Source organism: Apiotrichum porosum (assembly GCF_003942205.1).
Source record: "Apiotrichum porosum strain DSM 27194 chromosome Unknown scaffold_5, whole genome shotgun sequence".
Taxonomy (NCBI): domain Eukaryota; kingdom Fungi; phylum Basidiomycota; class Tremellomycetes; order Trichosporonales; family Trichosporonaceae; genus Apiotrichum; species Apiotrichum porosum.
This window is the reverse complement of record NW_021167112.1, coordinates 418,648-439,025: the sequence shown is the minus strand read 5'-3', so window position 1 is coordinate 439,025 and position 20,378 is coordinate 418,648. Positions and strand designations below refer to the sequence as shown.

General features: G+C 60.4%; 7 protein-coding genes across 7 annotated transcripts; 3 read left to right on the top strand and 4 right to left on the bottom strand.

The window, feature by feature from the left end:
• Positions 1 to 1,181: 1,181 nt before the first annotated feature.
• On the bottom strand, positions 1,182 to 3,520 carry EHS24_007463 (uncharacterized protein; the record flags this gene model as incomplete). Its single annotated transcript, XM_028622824.1, has 9 exons — positions 1,182 to 1,230; positions 1,412 to 1,479; positions 1,547 to 1,618; positions 1,675 to 1,946; positions 2,160 to 2,519; positions 2,566 to 2,613; positions 2,705 to 2,772; positions 2,975 to 3,000; positions 3,392 to 3,520. The coding sequence occupies 9 exons, from the start codon at positions 3,518 to 3,520 to the stop codon at positions 1,182 to 1,184; spliced, it is 1,092 nt and encodes a 363-aa protein (XP_028476717.1).
• Positions 3,521 to 4,890: 1,370 nt separating this feature from the next.
• On the top strand, positions 4,891 to 6,032 carry EHS24_007462 (uncharacterized protein; the record flags this gene model as incomplete). Its single annotated transcript, XM_028622823.1, has 4 exons — positions 4,891 to 4,921; positions 4,984 to 5,071; positions 5,263 to 5,455; positions 5,586 to 6,032. The coding sequence occupies 4 exons, from the start codon at positions 4,891 to 4,893 to the stop codon at positions 6,030 to 6,032; spliced, it is 759 nt and encodes a 252-aa protein (XP_028476716.1).
• A 1,030-nt stretch (positions 6,033 to 7,062) lies between these two features.
• Positions 7,063 to 8,292, bottom strand: TPI1 (triosephosphate isomerase; the record flags this gene model as incomplete). The annotated part of the gene is made up of 3 exons (XM_028622822.1): positions 7,063 to 7,706; positions 7,971 to 8,056; positions 8,267 to 8,292. The coding sequence occupies 3 exons, from the start codon at positions 8,290 to 8,292 to the stop codon at positions 7,063 to 7,065; spliced, it is 756 nt and encodes a 251-aa protein (XP_028476715.1).
• A 540-nt stretch (positions 8,293 to 8,832) lies between these two features.
• Positions 8,833 to 11,439, bottom strand: MLH1 (DNA mismatch repair protein; the record flags this gene model as incomplete). The annotated part of the gene is made up of 10 exons (XM_028622821.1): positions 8,833 to 9,222; positions 9,285 to 9,441; positions 9,479 to 9,593; positions 9,632 to 10,249; positions 10,289 to 10,499; positions 10,544 to 10,678; positions 10,749 to 10,821; positions 10,863 to 11,035; positions 11,111 to 11,248; positions 11,317 to 11,439. 10 exons carry the CDS (start codon positions 11,437 to 11,439, stop codon positions 8,833 to 8,835), a joined length of 2,133 nt encoding a protein of 710 aa, XP_028476714.1.
• Positions 11,440 to 11,615: 176 nt separating this feature from the next.
• Positions 11,616 to 13,299, top strand: EHS24_007459 (uncharacterized protein; the record flags this gene model as incomplete). Its single annotated transcript, XM_028622820.1, has 6 exons — positions 11,616 to 11,792; positions 11,852 to 11,910; positions 12,004 to 12,156; positions 12,349 to 12,476; positions 12,743 to 12,895; positions 12,965 to 13,299. The coding sequence occupies 6 exons, from the start codon at positions 11,616 to 11,618 to the stop codon at positions 13,297 to 13,299; spliced, it is 1,005 nt and encodes a 334-aa protein (XP_028476713.1).
• An 849-nt stretch (positions 13,300 to 14,148) lies between these two features.
• On the top strand, positions 14,149 to 16,077 carry EHS24_007458 (uncharacterized protein; the record flags this gene model as incomplete). The annotated part of the gene is made up of 2 exons (XM_028622819.1): positions 14,149 to 14,835; positions 14,890 to 16,077. The coding sequence occupies 2 exons, from the start codon at positions 14,149 to 14,151 to the stop codon at positions 16,075 to 16,077; spliced, it is 1,875 nt and encodes a 624-aa protein (XP_028476712.1).
• Positions 16,078 to 17,187: 1,110 nt separating this feature from the next.
• Positions 17,188 to 18,633, bottom strand: EHS24_007457 (uncharacterized protein; the record flags this gene model as incomplete). Its single annotated transcript, XM_028622818.1, has 5 exons — positions 17,188 to 17,596; positions 17,662 to 17,771; positions 17,831 to 17,903; positions 18,331 to 18,450; positions 18,503 to 18,633. The coding sequence occupies 5 exons, from the start codon at positions 18,631 to 18,633 to the stop codon at positions 17,188 to 17,190; spliced, it is 843 nt and encodes a 280-aa protein (XP_028476711.1).
• Positions 18,634 to 20,378: the final 1,745 nt, after the last annotated feature.

Sequence of the window (20,378 nt, the reverse complement as noted above, 5' to 3'; positions counted from 1 at the left end):
TGGCTGGGCTCTGGGCTGGATCTCGGTCGTACTCGAGGGAGAAGCAGTACGGGAGTGTGTGTGTGTGTTTGTGCGTGTAGCTCGAAGGGGAGCTGAGAGTGACGAGTAGAGGTAGATGTGGTATGCAGAGGGTGAACAGCGACACTTTTGTTGCCTTTTGAAAACATATAATCCGTTGCCACTGGTGTGTCTGGCGCCCGCGCCGGTCCTCCCGTGTCCGTGATCACGGCAGCCGGAACTCCCCGGTTGGTACAACCCTCTCATCCCGCGACGGCCCGGACGCTCCGGGCCTGAACTACCATTTGGGCGACGACAATAATGCATGGAGCAAGGCATGGGCGCATGCCGGGGACGCATGTTCAATACCGCGAGGTACTCGGGGGGTTATTGTTCTCTAATGCTCCCGCGCGATTGTTTAGAGCGGTGGATACGGTGGGTACGGGTGGGTTACGGTGGGCAGGCCCGGGAACCCGCGGCCGTCCGTTTTGGAAATGGGGGGCCATTTGGCCATTTGCGGAGCGCCGGCTGCAACAACAAGCACAGTCGTAGTCTTCTTTTTGCCCCTGGGCGGGGAGGTCATTGTGCGTTCGGCAAAACGCTCGCGTGGCAAAGCACCGATCCCACCGAGCGCTCAATGTCGACCGACTGAAGGGTGTCTCGAGACAGCTGTGACACCCGCGACACCCGCCCACTACACAGGTGGCCAGGTGGCAGCGACCGCAGCACAACCCTCTCTCCATGCACACCTGAATGACCCAATGTCGCGACTGGCCCAATGACGCGTAAGCCATTTGCTCCTGCGGCAGTTGACCAGGGTCGTCCCTCCACACCCACCCACCCACACCCACCCACACCAACCCCACATGCACCAGCAGCCAGGCAGCAAGCAACACCACAAACACACAGACACAAAAGTGCAAAATCAGGAAAGAAAGCAAATCTATACGAAGCTAAGAGAGACGAAGAGTACTGGACACTCTGCCATAATTGTTCTGAACGCGGCCGGGGAGAAGAGGAATCGCGTAAAACTGGGGGGACACCACCAATCCCACGTAGCACCCACAGCCCATCTCCCCCCAATGTGTGGTTGGGGAGTTCCGACAACCGGCGACGGTCGGTGGCGGCGACTAACCATCTATTGTATTCAAAGAGGGTGAATGTTTGTGGTGTGCGGTTCTCTTTTACTTGCCGCCGGTAGTCTTGAACGTGACGAGACCGGCAAGCGAGATCCTACAATGGCGTCAGCACGTATTGCTACAAACCGGGGGGGAATGTAATGTGATGCTCTATCTCGGGGACTCGGGACGAGTCGCCCCGTCGCTCGGTCCGGTTGCTCGCTCGTGCGATTGTTGTTCGGCAAGCACGGGACAGGCCCACGAGATTATGGCACCACCTCGGCACAGACACTCACGAGTAGCCAAAGACCTGGAGGGCGGTGATCTGCGAGCCAAAGGCAATGACCGAGCCGGAAATAAGGAGCTGGGCAATTGTCAGTGTTTATTCCTCCTCTGCCACCGCCAACCACCGCGCGCCCTTCTCCACTTACAATGTCCTTGAGGACACCAGCGAGGGTGAGGATGAGACCCGAGCCGACGCTGATGAGGAAGACGGCAGCGACCTGCGAGTTTACGCGTAAGTACACTGTGTGTGCTGCCCACATTTCATTGCACTCACGTTCAGGGCAAACGCCATACCGGCGTTGGTGAGGAGGACAAGGATGCCGACGCGGTGGAGCGCGTAGAAGGGCTCAAAGCCCTCGATGAAGGGCATGATGATGGCGTTGATGACAGCGCAGACGGGGGCGTAGTAGTGGAGCGACACGATGGGGTCCATCTTCATGCCGTGGAGGAGGATCTGGATCATGACAAGACGCGACGCCTCAAAGACGACAGCGGCGCACTGGCAGATGAAGCCCATGAGCTCAAAGTGGAGCTCACCGTAGGCAGCTGCGGATTGAGTGTCAGCTGCAGGATCGCACAGAGGGGTTTTGTTTGTGGCACATGGCCACTGAACGCGCGCGCGAACGGAACGGTGTGTTTGTGTACGTGCCACAATGCTGACTCAGATCCCACGAGATCTGAAACCTTGCGCGCATCTTTCGGCAAACCGTTCCCGCGCATTCACAAAGGCCCAGGCCGGCCGATCCTAGTTTTACGCACCAAGAGCACAGCCGACGGAGATCATGCAGACGATGGCCAGGAGACGGCCCGAGGGCTCCTGGAGCTTGAAGGCAAACGAGATGAGGAGAATGGCGACGGGGTTGAAGGCCTTGAGCATCTGGATGAACGAGACCGAGAGGCTGAGGTAGGCGTAGTTGGAAAGGATGAGCGAGCCCGAGAAGAGAGCACCGATGGGGAGGATGGTGCGGACCCAGCGCTCGCGGGTCATCTCAATGTCCTTGGCGCCGTCGACGAGGGTCGTGGTGCGCTGGAGCACACGGGTGGCGACGGCCGAGAACGCGAGATGGAAGGTGGTGAGGAAGACGGGGAAGGGGAAGTTGAGGTTGGCAAAGACATATTCTGGAGGACGTCAGGTTGCCTCTTTGTCGGCAAGCAGTTGACTCACTGTTGTAGAGAATGACGGAAATCGAGCAGGCCATCCAGATGGGGATGACTGTTGCGGGTCAGCACTCTAGTCTGAGGGGCCGCGTCGTAGACCGCAGGAACACGGTCGCGTACGCGCAGGTCGTTGGGGGGTTACGCACTGACAATGGCCGGAATGACAATCTTCTTGGCCGCCGAACCCGAGCGCTGGGCAGGCGATGCGGCGCCCCTGTGAGGTGTCAATACATGCCTTGCGCCCGTCGTCGACGACGACGCTGTCGCCGCTGTCCGGCCACCGCCTGTCGTTGAGCTCGCCCCAACCGCGCGCGCAACAATTGCACGCGTGGTCAAGTCACATCCAGTCCAGGGCGGACTGAATATAAAGGCTGCGGTGGCGCGGGCTGTGGACGCGCTGGACCTAGACGACTCACTCCTCAGCCTTCTCGAGCATCGCGGTCTGCGGAGGGTAGTCAGCAGCTGTCATCGGTGACCGGGGCAAGGGTGGAGCCAGTTTCGGGGATGTGTGGGAGGTGGTGAGTTTCTCGCCGCGGCACACGTTTATCAACGAACTGCCTGTTGGTGGAAAGTGCCAACGTGGAGGAGAGGGGCGCGGACAGCGTGAACGGAAAAGCTAGTGTGCGCGCCAGTCACAGCTAGCATTGGCGCGCGCTGGCAAGTCGCGTCGGCTGCGAACCTGCGACCCGCGGCGGAGCACTTGCACTGCAGCGGGTGCGAGAAGGCCTGCGCATGGAGAACGCGTTCACCGACGACCGCGACCACCAGAGCGGCCAGCGATAACACGCGTTTGTGGGTGGGGAGGACGGTTGGGAAGGGCGACGCGGCCGTACGGTCCAGCCGTCACCGCCGCCGGCGCCGCTGCCCGCCAGGTGGGGGCTTGCTGTGGGAACTGTGGGAGGAGGGAGCCTGATACACACGTTCACGTCGTCCTTGATCTCGTCGTTGCGCTCGTTGCTCATGGTGGTGTTGGGGGGGGGGGAGGCGTGTAGAGAGTAAAGAGGGTGGGGAGGAGGTTTGGTTGAGAGAAAGCAAAAGGTAAAGGCAAAAGTGGAAATGAAAATGGGAATGGAAAAGAGGCAATGTAAGGTTAGACGGGGAGGAACGGGAAACAAACTCTCGAGAGAAGTGTGTGTGTGTGAGATGGATGCTTGGAATGGCGCGCGCGCGCCGCCGTCGCCGCCGGGCTCTGGGCTGGGCTGGGCTGGGCTGGCTGTCGCGCGCTCTGTGTCTCTCTCTCTCTGTCACTTTAATGTCGCCGGAACGCCTCCTCGCGTCCTGTAGGCCCTCTCTCCTGTGCGCTTGCCTGTGCAGCCTCCTGCTTGCAGCATTTGCTTTGCCTTTGTGGCGCGCGCGCGCGCGCGCGTGCAAGCCAGCGGCCAGCAAAAGCCGCCCATGTCTCTCTGATCTCTGCCAGAGTCACATCTTGTTCCCTGTGTGCCGTGGTGTTTGGGTCCACAGCCCTGGATTGATTGATGCACGGCTCTCGCCCCAGACCCATGGCCCATGGCCCATTCAAGGTGTCGACTGTCTCCGTTGGGAGTTTTTCCTCTCTATGCATTTTCTGGCGGCGCTGCTTGGCTCGGCCCCCCTGTGGCTCGTGGCTTCGACGAGGCTGCTAGCTAGGCTGCCCCACTGTGCGCCATGTGCGCGTACAGATTCACGCAGCTTTGAATACAGTATGAGCCCCGTCTGGCCCGTCTGGCCCGTCCCCCCCTCAACCGACGGACAGTGGCCGCAGCACCGTCTGTGCAACGTTGAGGGAGGACACGACTCCAGGATCCAGGATAAGCCACACAGCGATAATGTCCATGCCCCAGAGTACCAGAGTACCAGAGTACCAGAGTACTTTACTGTCCAACAGCAACGACAACCACGTCTCCCCCCCACCTTCTGCACCCCTCGTCCCCCTTCGCTCGCTCCTCCCGGGCTCTTGCTTTCTTGCTTGTGCTTGACAACAGAGAGCGAGACAGACGAACCCCCGACGGCTGTTGCTATACGGCACCACCCACCCTGGCCCCGTTCCTCCTCCGCCTCCTGAGTGAGAGGACGCCACAGGCCACAGGCGGCGCCGATCCTTTGTCCACATTATCAAAATGCACATGAGATAAATCACTACCAGTACACACATCATTATATTTGTATTCCAGTACACATCATTTTCCTTTATTTAGCCACGTGGGTTGAGGCTCTTCGCTTGATACATTTACCTCCGTTTGCGAAAGTCGGCGAGACGCACCCCTCCGCGCACTTGGATGGCATCGAGCGAGGACGACGAAGAAGGCAGACACAAGCAAACGTCGTCCAGACCCCGTCTCCACTCACACACACCATGTCCAGGACACTCCGCTCCGCCGCGCTCGGTACGTCTACAAGAACCCGCACGCACGCACGCACGAACATGACCGCTGACCCCCGTGCCCAGTCGCGCAGAGCCTCGCGGGCCCGTCGCGCCCCATGCTCCGTCCCCGTATCGCTGCTCCGGTCTTTGTCGCTCCGGCCCAGACCCGTTCGTGCGTACACCCACCCCCTTCTCGAGCCTCTTCCAACAACCCATGGACCTGGGGAGGGGAGCAAGGACAAGGAGAGCTCGGCCCTGTTCCAGGCAAAGACAAAGACTGAGCTCGTTGCTGTCCTCGCCCCCTCGTCCATGCCGTTGAGGCGCACCGCCGCCGTTAAAGCACATCCACTGACTGTCTTTTAGCCTGTTCGGCCTGCCCGACGTCGGCCTGCCCAAGAGCTGGCGCAAGGCCATGCGCCGCGACAATGCCGACGATGTCAAGGAGACTGAGGAGGTCAAGGAGGTGGACCCTGCCGAGGTGTCCAAGGGTGGTCTCTTCGACGAGGTCATTGAGGAGGCCGCCGAGGTTGCCAGGTCGCGCAAGATCTCGCACGAGGTGAGTTGCGTCGCGGTTGAATAAGAGGGATGAGATGCGGAGCACGTCACGAGTCTCTCTCTCCCTCCGTCTCTCCTCTCCTCTCTCTCCCCACAGCCCAGCGGCATTGGTGTCTAACTTGCCCCCGCAGCACAGGTACAAGTCGGGCCAGCACAAGATGTCGCACCGCAAGCTCAACGACATTTCGAGGCAAGTCGCCGGCCTGCCCGTCGACGAGGCCATCGTCCAGCTCGTGCACGGCAGCAAGCGCGCGGGCCGCACGTGGGTCAAGTCGACGCTCGCCCTCGCCCGCGACCACGCCGAGGCCAAGGGCCTGCGACGCGACCGCCTCGTCGTCGCCGAGACGTTTGTGTCCAAGGGCCCCAAGGTCGCCCGTGTGGACATTAAGGGTCGCGGCCGTCTCGGTATCAAGCACCACCCCACCGCCCGTATCCACTTTGTCCTCCGTGAGGGCAAGACGTACGAGGAAAAGCTCGCGGCCGAGCGTAAGAAGGTCCTCAACAAGGTCCGCTCGGCCGGTATCGTCCGTGAGGATGGCAAGATCCGCCGCAAGTTTGTCAGCGGCTGGGCTTGGTAGAGAGCGATCGAGCGAGCGAGCGAGCTGGGTGAGCGGGGGACATGATGAACACACTTCTGCATCTGCTTCGGGCGAGAGGGAGACGGTGACGAGAGAGTGCGCCGTGCGCCTTGGACCTGGTCCGTACTGGACCAATTTCTGGACGTGCTGGCTGCCTTGCCGATTGACCATTTTGCGGGACAACTAACTGGATATTCTCCCTGCCACAACTAATACGACTGCTACAAGTGACCAAAAACAGCCACTGGGCGTCTGTCTGCACGGACACAAGGACCTCTTGAGGTGCGGTCGCAGCAAACGCAGAGACTGAATGACGCCACACTCCCGTTCGTTGGTGGTATCACTCGTGGGCTACCAGTCCCCCTGCCGCCTGGTGCTGCTCCACAACTGCGAGACCAAGGTAGTAACTGTAATAGTCTACAAAGCCCGGGACAAGCGCCAGGAGCGCGCGGTTGCTGGGGCCACAGAAAAGCCAAGGCAACAGCGCAGCACAATGACCAGACAGGAAGAGTGGGTGAGGTGAGGAATGAGGTTGGCGAGGAAGAGTAGGGGAGGAATCGTCTCAACATTCGACCACCGTGTAATGGTGACAGCGGCACGGCTCCCAAAGATCGTTATGGGTGCTCTTGACATCACCAAGCGGTGGCAGCATGATGAGGCAGGGACGAAAGGGGTTTTGTAAAATCAGAGCACGGTACGCCGGGCGTGTCCATCGTCCGTCTGCCCATGGTACGTGCCACCGCGCACATGTGAATATGGACGGCCAGCGCATCACGAGACCGCTCCATGCTGAGCAAAAAAAGGTCGCAACCACGACGACAGGGCAGGGCGGTCAGTGACCAGCAAAGGCTACGAGAAACACTTGTGAGGCTGGTTTATCGTATCCTTCATGCAAAACTGCTACTACGGCCCCATCAGTGTGGCGGCCGGAGCCTCCGCCTGGGTGGGGGCCCTATAACTACTACAAGCGGGGCTTGGCGCCGTCGTTGACGCCGCCGCCGCCCTCGCCGTCTTGCCGGTTGACCTGGTTCTAGGCCTTGTGGGTCTTGCAGATCTCGATGAACTCGGGCTTGAGCGAGGCGCCGCCGACGAGGAAGCCGTCAATGTCGACCGCGCCGCCGAGCTCGCCGCAGTTCTTGCCGTTGACCGAGCCGCCGTAGATGATACGGGTGGCCTCGGCGACGGCGGGCGAGACGCGCTTGGCGAGCCACGCGCGGGTGTCGGCGTGCACGTCCTGGGCCTGCTGGACGGTGGCGACCTTGCCGGTGCCAATGGCCCAGACGGGCTCGTAGGCGACGACAATGTCCTTCCAGTCCTTGTCCTCGAGGACGGCGGCGATGGCCTCGAGCTGGCGCTGGCACACCTGGTTGGTCACGCCGGTCTCGCGCTCCTCGAGGGTCTCGCCAATGCAGGCAATGACCTTGAGGCCCGCGGCGAGCGCGGCCTTGACCTTGTCGGCGACGACCTTGTCCGAGTCGCCAAAGAGCGAGCGGCGCTCCGAGTGGCCGAGGATGACCCAGGGGACGCCGGCGTCGTGCAGCTGCTGGGGGGCAATCTCGCCAGTGTAGGCGCCCGAGGCCTCCGAGTACGAGTTCTGGGCAGCGACCTGGACGGGCGCCTTGGCGTTGCGCACAACGTCGAGGAGGTACAGGGCAGGGGGAGCGATGACGACCTCTGTGTGGACGCGTTAGCATGCTGTGACGTATGTGACTGTGGTGTGCAGGAAGTGTGGTTGGCTCAAGTGTGAAGGCATGAAGAAGCAGGCGAGTTCGTTCCCAGGCGATAAGAAAACGCCCAAAGCCGCCAGCGTACGGCCAGCGTCCATGGACACGTCTTGGACAGTCTCCAGCAACCCTTCCCCACTCTCAAGCTCCCAGGCCGCTCCAGCCACCACGTCTCCCACTCCCTCTCCCCATTCCACACGCTGAGACAACTCACCGTTGACACCGTCAAGGTTGGCAGCGTTGAGGCCGTCAACGATAGCCTTGATCGACTCGACCGAGCCGTTCATCTTGAAGTTACCGCTGGCAGGGCGTCAGCGCATGTCCTGGGACAACGACGACCCAGTCGCCCAAGGTGTCTACAGCACGGGATGTGTGTGCAAAGTTACGGGGGGGGGGGGAGGTGGTTCGGGAAAGACGCCAGCAAAGGTCGGGAAAAGGATGGCTCGGCACGCTGCTGTGACCCCATCTCTCCCCAACCTCGCGCTGGGTAATGTCGACGGTTCTACTCACCCAATGAAGAAAGTGCGAGCGACCATTTTGGATATATTGTCTTTTACTTGTGGAGTAAGAGGTGGAGAGAGAGAGAGAGAGAAAGAGAGGGAGGATGAAAGGAAAGACAGACAGTGTGAGGGGAAAGCAGCCGAACCCACTGGGCGTGGGTGTCCCTCGCTCTCGATCTCTGACGCAACTCCGGGCGGCCGTGTGTGGCACACCGTCTCTCCGCCCAGCGAAGGGCCCGCAGACCCCACAGGATCAAACCAGCGAAGCCGCCGGGAAGTGCTCGGGGGCTGGCAGCTGTGATTGGACTACTGGCCTGTGCTCCTGGCTGGCGTGCACGAGGCCCATGAGGCCATACGTTCCAATCCCGAGGACGGCCGAGTACAGTCTGGGGTAACCACCGGGGTAGTACATGCATTGGGCCCGGTCCTCTCCGCAGGCCTCAAATGTTACAGCAGCAGTTGCTTACACTACTTTCAGGTATAGCCGGGGCCCATCCTCTCACGGCTACGGCTTTCGGGTCACCGGTCGACCGGGTACACACGGGGGAGAGAGGAGGGAGGGTGAGGCTACGGGGTCTAGCAACGCTCGAATACGCGAAACAGGTCAGGGAGGTTGGCCACTTGGCTGACGTCGTGGTCTGACAGTGAACGTGGCCACTGTGTCCGCCTAAATGAGGGGAACAGGACGTGCTCGAGCTGCCACTGCTGGTGGGCCACCTCCTCGGCCGTCTCGTCGTCGTCTCCTCGGTCGTCAAAGGGGCGAGGCGAGTAGAAAAAGGCCAGTTCACGGAGGAACGTCTCAAAGCACTCCTTTTCGTTGGTCCAGTTGACGCGTGTGGCGAGGCACAAGAGGAAATGTGGCAGACGGTCGAGGTTGGGCGTGTAGCCCTTGAGGAGAAGAGGGATGCTCTCGACAGCACCAGAGGATGAGATGGCGAGCGAAAAGTACTCGTCTACCATCTCACGCTTGGACACGAGCAATGCTGTGGTTTTCTGATGGGTCAGACTCCTCCGAGTTTCGTACCCACCTTCACAACAGCGTCAATATCCAGGCCATTGTCCTCGATGCCCGGCTCGTCCTCAGCAGCGAGCCGCAAGAGATCGGCAAGCTTTGGAGCAGGTTCAAGTCGCAGACGACCAAGGGCGCCAAACTGTCGCAGGCCGAGCTGGTAAAAGTGCTCGTCACTGGTGGGTTAGCCAAAGTCTTCGGATAGCCACCCACCCCAGGGCAGCATGGTTCACGAGAAGCAGCTTGGTCGAGTGTTGGACGAGCGAGAGGCACATGCGGCGGTCAACGACGCCGACAAACGCGTGGCGTGACAGTGTCTCCATCAGGTCTTCGCGTTAGCTAAGAGACATGCCCGTCCTAGCTCACCTAGACTGGCACGCTTGCGTACTGCACGCCGCAGGTCCTGTATGCTTTCAAAATCACAGGCGCTCTCCGGGGTCTCCTTGGTCTTGTCCTCGGCCGTCGCGTTCCACATGGGTGTGTCGTCCTCGTCGTCGTCATCGTCGCCCACCAGCTGCACCTCGTCGCCTCCACTGACGCCTCGTCGCTTGGACGCCCGCTCGTCGTACGGCGAGATCTGGGACGGGTTGAGAACAGCCACCATCGAGTCGAGGGTACGGTTGGTGGGGTCCATGCGGACCTTGTAGTTTGGTGCCGTCGACTTGGGCCTCTGCGTCGACGGACCGTCGCCACGGTCACGCTGACTCGCAAACGCCTCGGCACCAGGCAGCATTGTCTGCACGGTGAACGAGCGAGACGCGTTGGCGCCAGCCAGAGCCTTGTCCACTGCAGCGACGACAGCATCGACAATCTCGTCCTCGTGCAGAAAGTGCACCTCGCTCTTGGTCGGGTGGACGTTGACGTCGACCTTTGCCGGGTCGATATGGAGACTGAGGTAGACGAACGGCGAGGCGCCCTTGGCCAGGAAGGCAGTGTATAGTCCGTGAATGGCCTTTTTAATCTTGGTACTCTCGACAAGGCGGTCTGGCGGGTTAGCTACAACAGTCAGCACAAGTTACCCACTGTTGATGAACAAGATCCAGCCGCCATTGCGTGCCCAGTTGCTGTTGGCATTGCTTACCCACCCGTGGCAGCTCGCGCCCAACTTGGGTGCAAAGTGGGTGAGGGGCACCTCTAGCAGCTCGGCAGCGAGCGAGGGGGTGTACAGGAGCGCAATGTTGGCACGGGCTGTCGAGTCGACACTTGTGGACACATCTGGGAGAGCGCTACCGGCCTTGTTTGTTAGCTACGCTCGTTTACCGGAGCCGCGCAGCTCACCTTCTTGCAGACCCACGAGGCTTGTGGGTTATGCACGGCGTACTTGGTTACCACATCGAGGATACGTGTGTACTCGTCCGAGGCAGAGCGGAACGCGCGTTTGCGCAGCGGCATGTTGTAGAAAAGGTCCTCGGCCTGGCGCGTCAGTGATCAGGCTCCAGCTCCTTGCCTTCCTCGTCTTCTCCGGCACCCCTCTGGCACTCACCGAGATGACAGTACCGTCGTTGGCGGCTGTTGGCCGTGGGTCGTCCTTGAGCGCACCGCTGTCATACTGTGCCCTGGGCATGTCAGCTGTGGTCTCCGTGGTCCCCTAGCTTACTTCCATCCACACGAGTCTGCGTGCGTCTTGGTGATGACCTCGAGGTGCGAGCAGTAGCTGATACTCGCGAGCGCTTCGCCACGGAATCCATACGTGGCCAGGGACTGGAGGTCTTCAAACTTCTGGAGCTTGGAGGTCGCATAGCGTTCGCAGAGGAGGGGCAGGTCGGCGCGCTGTGGGTAAAGAGTTAGTCAGGTTGACTCAACCAACCACAGGTTCCCCAGTTCCCTCCCTCCCTCGACACTGACGTTGATACCGTGTCCATTGTCCGTTATCTGGAGCAGCTTGAGTCCACCTTCCTTGACATTGACGCGGATCGAGGTCGCGCCTGCATCGAGTGCGTTCTCGAGGAGCTCCTTGACAGCGTTGGCTGGGCGGTGAATAATCTGAACGACGGCGCGTCAGGAACACGACAGCGAAAACGCGTAATGGTGGCAAAATGAGGGGGTCTCACCTCTGCAGCTGCGATGCGATTGACGACGTCCTCGGTCAGCTTGCGGATGGACTTGGGCTGCACTGTGCCGCCTGTGTCCTGCGCTGTGCTGGCGTCTGTGTCTGGCGGGTTGCTGGGGTCCATGACGCGGGCGTGTAATTGAGCAACAACAACACAGGGCAGGGATGTGGAACGGTGACATCAGAAACGCGCTGCTCCCAGAAAAACAGGCTCCGTTGGGTGCACGCTTCTCTCCGCCCTCCACTTTTGGCCGCCATCTGGCGGGTTCGGGCGTTTCGTCGTTTCCCACTCGCTCTCACATGAAGGCAATGAACGGCCATCGCGACCGCACCGAGCGGTCAAGTCCCCACCACAGGCCGTGGAGCGAGCCAAGACGCACATCGGTTCGCGTCAAGCACTCGATGCGCAAGAGCCCCTACCTCGTGTCCTTGTTCTTCCTGCTCGCCGCCACCACCCTCACCCTCCTCAACATCTACGTGGGTGGCGAGACCCTGCTCAGTGAAGCCTTCACCCGCTGACACGTTTTTTCTCTCAGATCGCAGACCTCGTCCGTGTCGTCATCCGCCAGCCTGGGCCCATTGGCTACGAGACCAAGTATGTGTGCTCTTGTCGCCACCACACCGACCGACGTCCTTGGGGTGTGCCCGTTTGAAAGCAATGGAAACGCGCTGACACCTGTGCTTCCAGGTATGGCCTCTACCAGCGGTGCACGCGGCAGCTCCCCGTCCCGGCGCTTCTGTACCATGCGACTCCGCTCCTAGAGGCGCAGAGCGCCGTCCCCTCGCCGCTCAAGTCCCACAGCAAGCCCGGCAAGTGGAAGTGCGAGCCCTTCCCCACGAGGTGAGCATGTTATACGCGGAGCGGCGGAGTGATTTACTTGCTACCGCCCCCTCTCCCCACTCCGAAGAGAAGACTGGAGGCTGGGAGGCTGGCTGGCGCTGGCGGCGCCCACCAGTCCCATTCTGGCCATTCTGAGGGATTTATCCAAACCCGCTAAGACACACTCGGCGTGGGGCTCACACGCAATCGCAGGTCGGAGTGTAACCAGTTTGGCGAGGGCTTTTGCGTCCTGTGGGATTCGGCGGGGTACACTGCCCAGCTGGCGCTAGTGCCTTGCCTGTTTGCGCTCGTGTCCTTGCTCTTTATCTTCCTCCACCGAGGTGAGTTTCACACGACAGTTGGGTTGATTGGGCGCCCGACGGAGGCGGATAGGGGCTTGGTTCCGCCAATGTCGCGCGCCCGTGCGACGACACTAAAACGGTGCCTACGCTGCAAGGTCGTTGTTTTTAGCACTGCACGCACGTCTGCCCAGTCGTGGAAAGCGTGTTGGTTGCAAGCAGCCGACACACATGCTTTCGCCGACCCAGTCCCAATCTCGTGTTTTCTTCGGACCTAAGAACCTGTCGGACTGACAGTTCCCCTTCAGGCAAGCGGTCGGCCCGTGCGCGTGCTCGGAGAAAGCAGTGGAAGCTCGTCTCGGGCGCAATGTTCGTCCACTGCCTGCTGCAGGTGGCCTCCGTGGTCATCATTCTGCGCGTCTTTTGCACCGACTCGCGGTTTGCGCGTGGAGCCCATCTCTGTGAGTGCCGAAGCTGTGGCTTCCCATATTCTGTGTGAAACGAAGCCGCACTTGCTGACACTGCGCTAGCCCGCTCGATGTGGTTCGGAATCGCTGCCGCCATTGTCTCGGCCACCACATTCGCCTTTTTGACATTCACAGGCCTGGCCGCACGTCGCGGCGAGCCGTGGGCTGCGGGCCGCTCGGCACGCCAAGCACGCCGGCACAAGCGCACCCGCTCGGGGCGCGTCATCACCGTGCCCGAGGGCACGCACATTCCGCCCGAGCAAATCGTCACCGTCGGCGAGGTGGTGGCCGCGGCGGACCTGGACGAGCAGGAGCACGATAACGAGCACACAAGCCTGCTTGCCGGGCACGAGGCGAGCGTGGCTGGCGGCGGCAGTGTGCGCGCCACGGACGTGTGAGGCGCGGCGTCCGTGTCCTTCCATGTCGGACAACGCGATGGCTGCGCGCAACACCCGCCGACCACCAACAAAAAACTCCCCACGGGCCACGCCCAGTGTGTCACGGCAAGGCACGGGGAGAGAGGCCAGGAGTGCGTGTCAAGATGTACAATAGCATACGGGAGTGACAGACAAGAGAGAGAGAGGGAGAGAGAGACAGAACGAGTTGCGTTGGCGCGTGACGCGTCCAGCCATGTGCCGTCCCTGAACGCGATCGCTGTGGCGTCCTGGACCGAGACACCGTCCACCAACAACGATACGATTTGATGTGGCCACTATAGACTTGTTGCGCAAAACCCCATGTGACCTGTGACGACCATTGTACTGTCTCTACAGCCCTGCGCTCTTTCTCGGATACCAGGCGTGGCAGGTGGGTAATCGATAACCGATGAACGGCAGAGGTGTGCCTCGATGTCCTGGGCTGCCCTTCCCATTACTGACTGCCATCGTGAGCTTGGTTTAGACTCTTCCGGTCCTTCTCGTTGCCCCGAGAGGTCGATGCCATACTGGAGACTGTACATGTGCCGGTAGCAGGTTCATAATGTATCCCTCTGCAGTGACCAAGGTCGTACTAATGCGAGGTAAGTGTCTCCATCGAGCTTGGGTTATGCCCGCTCTTGCTCATGGGACTGCCTGTCTTAGTGCTGGGCAAATACGTCCGTGCATGTGGGCGGATAGCATTTGCGTTTGTTGTTGTTGTTTTCGTCGCCTAAAAAATAAATCATTTCGTCAGGCCTGTCATTAGTCTCGCAGCATCCTCAACATCGCCATTTTTTCTCCATCTTTCCATCGCACACAGCAGTGAGCGCGATGGCGGCCCCACCCTCAACCCCAACAATACCTCTCGACGTCCTGTCGCGGCAGAATGCCCCAACTGTTCTCGACGTCATTCGCGTCTTCAATGACAACGTAGGCTACATCAATGTCCGCAGCCAGACAACCACCGCCAGCGTCCCTGGCGTGACCACACTGGGCAGCCGTGCCGGGTCGCCGTATCCTCACACGTTTGGCGCACAATCTGCCAACGTACTCATGGACGGATTTGGGTCGGCGCTCGCGCGCCTTGTCGACGTTTCCGACGACGCTCGCGTGGCGCTCGCTGTGTTCCTCAAGTCCACCAGGTACTCTGTGCTCCATGGCGTGGACACTGAGCCTGGTCTACAGAGTTACCTCCACGGTCTCTACGTACAGTCGCTCAACCTCATCCTCCGAGATGCTGCGCACTTTGCACCTGGTGATGCCCCGGGTGGCAATTGGACTTTCGCGTTCTCCCCAGGCGGTGGACGGGCCGACTTTGAGTACCGCCTGAACGGCACGCTCGTCGCTGCCGGCGAGATCAAGCCCTCGTCCGCTGCCAGCGACCATCTCATACGCCAAGAAATGCCGACGGACGCACCCCATGCCAATATCTACATGAACATGAAGGGGAGGGGTACCACGCCCTTGGGCGTCCATGTCCAGGGCCAGCGTACCCTCGTTGGTGGCCATCTCTTCCAAGTGAGTGACGTCGGAAGGTCTGACAGATTCGTCTGGCCACAACTCACACTCCAGGTATGGACTCAGCTCGTCACCAGGCAGCTTCGATACTTGTTTTTCACCAATGGCAACGTCTGGCTTCCGCTGCGTGTGATGGACAAGATATATGTCCTCGACAAGGGCATCTCTTGCGAGCCCCGGGTTGGAACCTTTGACCCGCTCACGACTCCCTTGGGCTTTCTTCTGGCGCTGAGCCTGCTCCCGGTGGCACAGTACTCCTATCCTCTTCCGGCACCTGTACAATTGCCTGCGGTAGCGGCCGCGACCGCGACGCACACCATCCCTAATGCGTCGCTGGTTGCGTCCTTGCCGAGCACGAAGAGCGAGGTCCTGCCTAGTGCCCCATTCTCGTCGCCATGTATCATCGTTCGCCTTCTGGACGAGGTACTTGGACCGCACTCTCTCGACATGGTTGACATTGAGACGGGTAGTCCTGGCGTCGTCTTGACCAAGGTCAAGCATGGTTGGCTTGAAACAGCAGCGGAAACCCTGCCCACCGGCACCACCGGCACCCTCGCTCCTCCGCCTACCGCAGCTTCCGGCACTGTCCCCGACGACACCACCCCCGTTGTCGCTATCACTCACTGTCTCGGGCGAGGCGGCACTTCGGACGTCTACGCAGCCGTCACGGTCCCCGGGGTGCCATGGCCTGTGGCGGCCAAGCTGTCTGTCCCGTTTGCAGAGGCGATGCGCGTCAACTCTGACTCGGCCACGAGGATTTCCGCCGAGGACATATCGCTCGCCGAACGCCAGGTCAGGTTTATGCACGCGACCGAGGCGCTCGTCCTCGCCGGACCCCTCGCCAAGCTGCAAGGCGTGGCCGTACCCCGATTCTTCGGCGCCTACCACGCACTCGTGCCGCATTCGGCGTACTCGCAAGATTGGGCTCTGGCACCCGAGGCGTCGGTGGAGCTGTGGGCGACGGTCATGGAGCGCACCGAGCGCGTCGACTTCCACTCGATGACTGCAGCCGACAAGCTCGCGATTGTGGGCCGATACCGCCAGATCCACGCCGCTGGTGTCCTGCACCGCGACCCCGGTGCGCGCCACTGGCACCGCTCGATCGAGGACGGCCGCATGCTCGTCATTGATTTCGGCGTCTCCATGACGCGTGACGACATCGGGGATGGCTTTGACGTGTGGGCAAGAGACGAACTAAAGCAAGTAAAGGAAGTGCTGGGTCTCCGCGAACCCCGGCGGTGAATGCGCACACGAGCCAAGGTGTGTGCGTGCAAGTGTGCAAGTGTGCGGAAACATGATTGTAGATTGACAACGACGACAACGCGACGAACCAAGACGAGTGGCAGTAATGAACGTGTAGTAGTAGTACTTTGTAGACACTGTGGCTGTCAAGTCATGCGTCCATGCATTGATGGTAGTGTATCAGTACCAGGCCCTTGCTGATGCCTCATACAGTACAGGCCTATGACAACCCGTCTTTATTCCATGTTGATGGCACCAAACAAGAGAGGCCAGAGTTGGATTCACTGACCGGCAATAATCATTGACCCACCATTGACCTACAGTACCCACTCACGCGTCTTCTCTGCGAAACGCGCACGCGAACGCGATCGCCGTGGCGTCCCAAGACCGAGACACTTCAAACCAAACCAGACGAAACGATTTCAAGTGTGGCCACTGTACAGTTGTGTGACGACCATGCACGCTGCAATTGATGTTAAAGAATTAGACGACACAAGTGGCGGAAAGGGGGGGGGGGGGGGGGGGGGTGCCGAGACGCCATGTACCGGATAAGCCAGAAGCCTCGCGGCCTCGTGTTACGCGTTGTTCGTGTTCCCTTCGTGTCGTCGCGTCGCAGGTCCTTGGGCATGCCTCGTCCGCTCCCCATCTGTCAGTCACATGGCCCAGCTTCGCGCGGGGCCACTGGGGCCACGGGCCGCTCCCGACGCGGGGTGGGGGTGTCCGAGTGGCGCGCTGCAGCCGCTGTCAGCTGTCCGTTCCGACGGGCGTGACGATGGTCAACGCGTCCCACCCAGCGTCCAAGTGATCAGCCGTGGAATGGAATGTGCTGAACCAGAACCGCGCGTGGCACCTTCATTTTGTGTTGCATTTTGCAGCAACAAACCAACAGCAGCAACAGGAGAAAGCACGTGCTAAGCAGCTAAAACTGGATTTTCATCGAAAACAGCCCATAGTTCATAGGAGACGCAAAAGAGGAGGAGAAGAAGGATAGATGGGGGGGGAGGGGGTTATGGACCTCGGGATTGGTATTATTCCGGTGTAGGTAGGTTTGATTGTTCGCTAGATTGTGTTCGGCTAGATCTCAGAACCTCGTGTGGGTGGGTGCTCAGATTAGAGGAGGGCAGCGACGGCAGCGACGAGGCCGGCAACGCCGGCGGGGACGGCGAGGACACGTGCCGACGAAGCCTTGGCCGAGGTCGAGGCAGCGGCCGAGGCCGAGCCGGCGGCGGAGCCAGCAGCCGAGCCGGTAGCAACCGAGGAGCCCGATGCGGCGGCGGCACCAGCCGAGGTGGTGGCGGCCGAGACGGCGGCGGACGAGGCGCCGGCAGCGACGGTGGCGGCGACCTTGTCGGTGGCAGCGGAGAACGAGCCCGAGGCGGCGTCACCACCGCCAGTGGCGGTGAGGGTGGGGGCGACGTAGCCGGCGGTCGAGGGCGACTGGATGTAGGTGCTGAAGGCCTGGGCGGCACCGGTGTAGTTCTGGGCACCGCACGAGGCGTTGAGCGAAGTGAAGTCGGCGCTGCGGACGTCTGTCAGCTTTTGGAAATACGAGCGGGTGGCAGCTGCCAGGGGGGTGGGACTTACATCACGGTGCCCGAGTTGCCGTTGGCGGTGTTGCACGAGGCACAGTTGTAAATGTTCTCGAGGTAGGTGGCGTCACACTGGCAGGCAACGTCGGTCGACTCGCAGGTCTCCTGCACGGGGCTGTCAGTGTCATGGTGGTGGTGGGGGTGAGGCAGTTGTAAAAACGTACAAAGGCACAGGCAAAGGCGCACGACTTGACCTGGGTAGGGCAGTCGGTCACGGTGCCGGTAAGGAGGGTAGCGCTGGGCACGGGTTAGCATGTTGCATACAAGTTGGGGAGGGAGAGTGGCAAGGGGTCATGCGCAGCTGGACGCGAAGACAACACTACAGCGATCCCGGGGACGCGCGGATGAATGTGTGTTGTGACCCGATCGACCGGATCTGGAATAGAGTTGTGGGCAAACCCAGGCACCCAGGCCCAGACTGTGCCGGCTGTCTCAAACAGTCCGCGAGGACCCGGTATTCGCGAATATGGGTGTGGGTGGTTCTCTACACGGACGACCATTTGGCACCCCCAGTCGTAGCGCATTGTGATGGTCCCCGCGCTAGAAACACGCAGGCACATGCGCAAGAACACACATCCGGGAAACGGAGTGTGGTGGGATTGCCAGATGCGGTCCCAGCGGTTCCATGAGGAGATCGGAGCGAGCAAAGTTAATGAACACTTACAGAGCCGCGGCGTTGTTCGAGTTGAGGCAGGTGGCACAGGCGGAAGCGTCCGAGGGGAAGGCCTCACAGAAGCAGCCGTAGACGGCGGTGCCGGACGAGTACTGGTTCTCGCAGAGGTACCTAGGAGGCAGGTGTCAGCACCAGACAGAGACATGGGTGTGGGTGGACTTACGAGACCTCGATGGTCTGGGCACAGTCGGACGCGCAGGCCTTGGGGATGAGGTTCCAGTTGGGGGCAGACTGGGCGTTGGCGGCGGCGGCGAAGAGCGCAGCAGCGACGGGGATGAGGGCAAGCTTGGACATTGTGTTGTGTGTGTGTGGGTGTGAAGGAGTGAGGGGGGAGTGGCTGTGGCTGCGACTTGGGACAGGCGGTGATGGAAGACGGATGGTATGAGGAACAAGAAGAAGAAGAAGAAGGGGGGAGAATGAGTTGGGGGTGTCTTGCTTTGAATTGTCTCTGCGTGTGTAGAGCACAGCGAGAACACCGAGACCGCGGCCGCTTTGAGAGATGCTCTCCTCCATGCTCCTGGCCCCCTGCTGGCTATGGTTAGACCCAGGCAGGAGCACAAAGCGTCTAACGGCTCTCTCCCGAGAACGCCACTACAGGCCCAACCCCTCCGCACTACGATGGGAGCGCGTCCTCTGCCGGCATGCCCCAGACCACCCTTCGTCCTCTATTGACCACTCGTCTGCCCCTGAACATCACCGGTGCACTCCTGGTAACGCACGCCCATCTGCCTCTTTCTGTACGTCCTGTGATGTTCGTCCACGGTATGCACCCTCCCTGCCCCCTGTGATTGCTCTCTCCCCCCCGCAGACGTGGTCACTCAGGGGCCGAACGGTTGGCGTACGCGCCACGCCGCGCTTGAGCGAGTTGAGTGAGCTAGGCCACTGTACCACTGTTCCCCCAAAGGCATTCGCCATTGGCCATTGGGCTTACCATTTTGGGTCTATTGAATGGAAAGAGAGAGTTCTTTGGATCTTTGGGCCTTTGTCCTTTGGGGCTTTCCTGGCCGTGGGTCCAGTGTCCAAAAGTTGAGATAGCCAGTCTATTCAGTACAGGACGCCATCAATTGGGCGGCTGGTAGCAATAGCCGAAACCTAGAGTCCATTTGGGCCCATTTGGACGGTTGAGGGGTCTAAAGGATGCATGAATACAAACCAACAACCATCTTTTCTCCCTGTCTCTCCCGTCCCTCTCTCCCTCTCTCCTGTCATCGGCCTCTTCGGCACTGATCGCACTGACGTGTGTCTCCCCCTTTGACTTTTCCTTGGCGCGACTCAACGGCCAACGGCCACCCACCCACCCTGGACGCGCGAAAGCTTCACGACCGCGCTGGGAGTCTGAAAACGCCACTTGCTTTCTTTCCTCCTGCGCGCTCTCACCCAGAGGCCAGAGGCCAGAGGCCCCTGCAGATACGCACAACGCGTCGCTGTGGCGCATGGCGCACCTGCGTCGTCGCTGGGAGATGTGGACGGCAACCGCAGACCCACAAATTGCAGCCACTAGCTCTGGACGTTCTGGACGCGTAGACGCGTTTTGTGTTCGGTTGGTACAGAGCGTTACGTATAGGTAATTAACATACGCGCGCGGCTTGTCCTTTGTTTATTCGATGTTGTCGATGTTTGGGTACATACCCTAGCGCCTGGCTGCGCCTGGCTGCGCTACGCTGCCTGGTCACTCTGTGCATCATGTTATTCATTCGGAGGATCTATGAGCACAGTTCAAGCTTTCAAGCATGATCGGCATAGTCGGAGTACTCGGACCCGAGAGCATGTAGTTTACATGTAAAGAGCGGCTGCCGCGGGCCCCGCATCGCCATATTCAAATATGCTGCCGGGTGGCGATATACAATGCCGGGGGATTTCTATTCTGCGATTACCGTTTTCCTAATACAGCCTAATGCTAGTAATCAAACGTGGCCTGAGAAAAACCATAACGCCGCGGCGATAAAAATTGAGAGACCCCGTTGTGCGATTGGGAGGCACGATTGCACGAGGGCGGGGGGATGTGGCCGGGTGGAGAGAGAAATTTGGTCCCGCCGAGA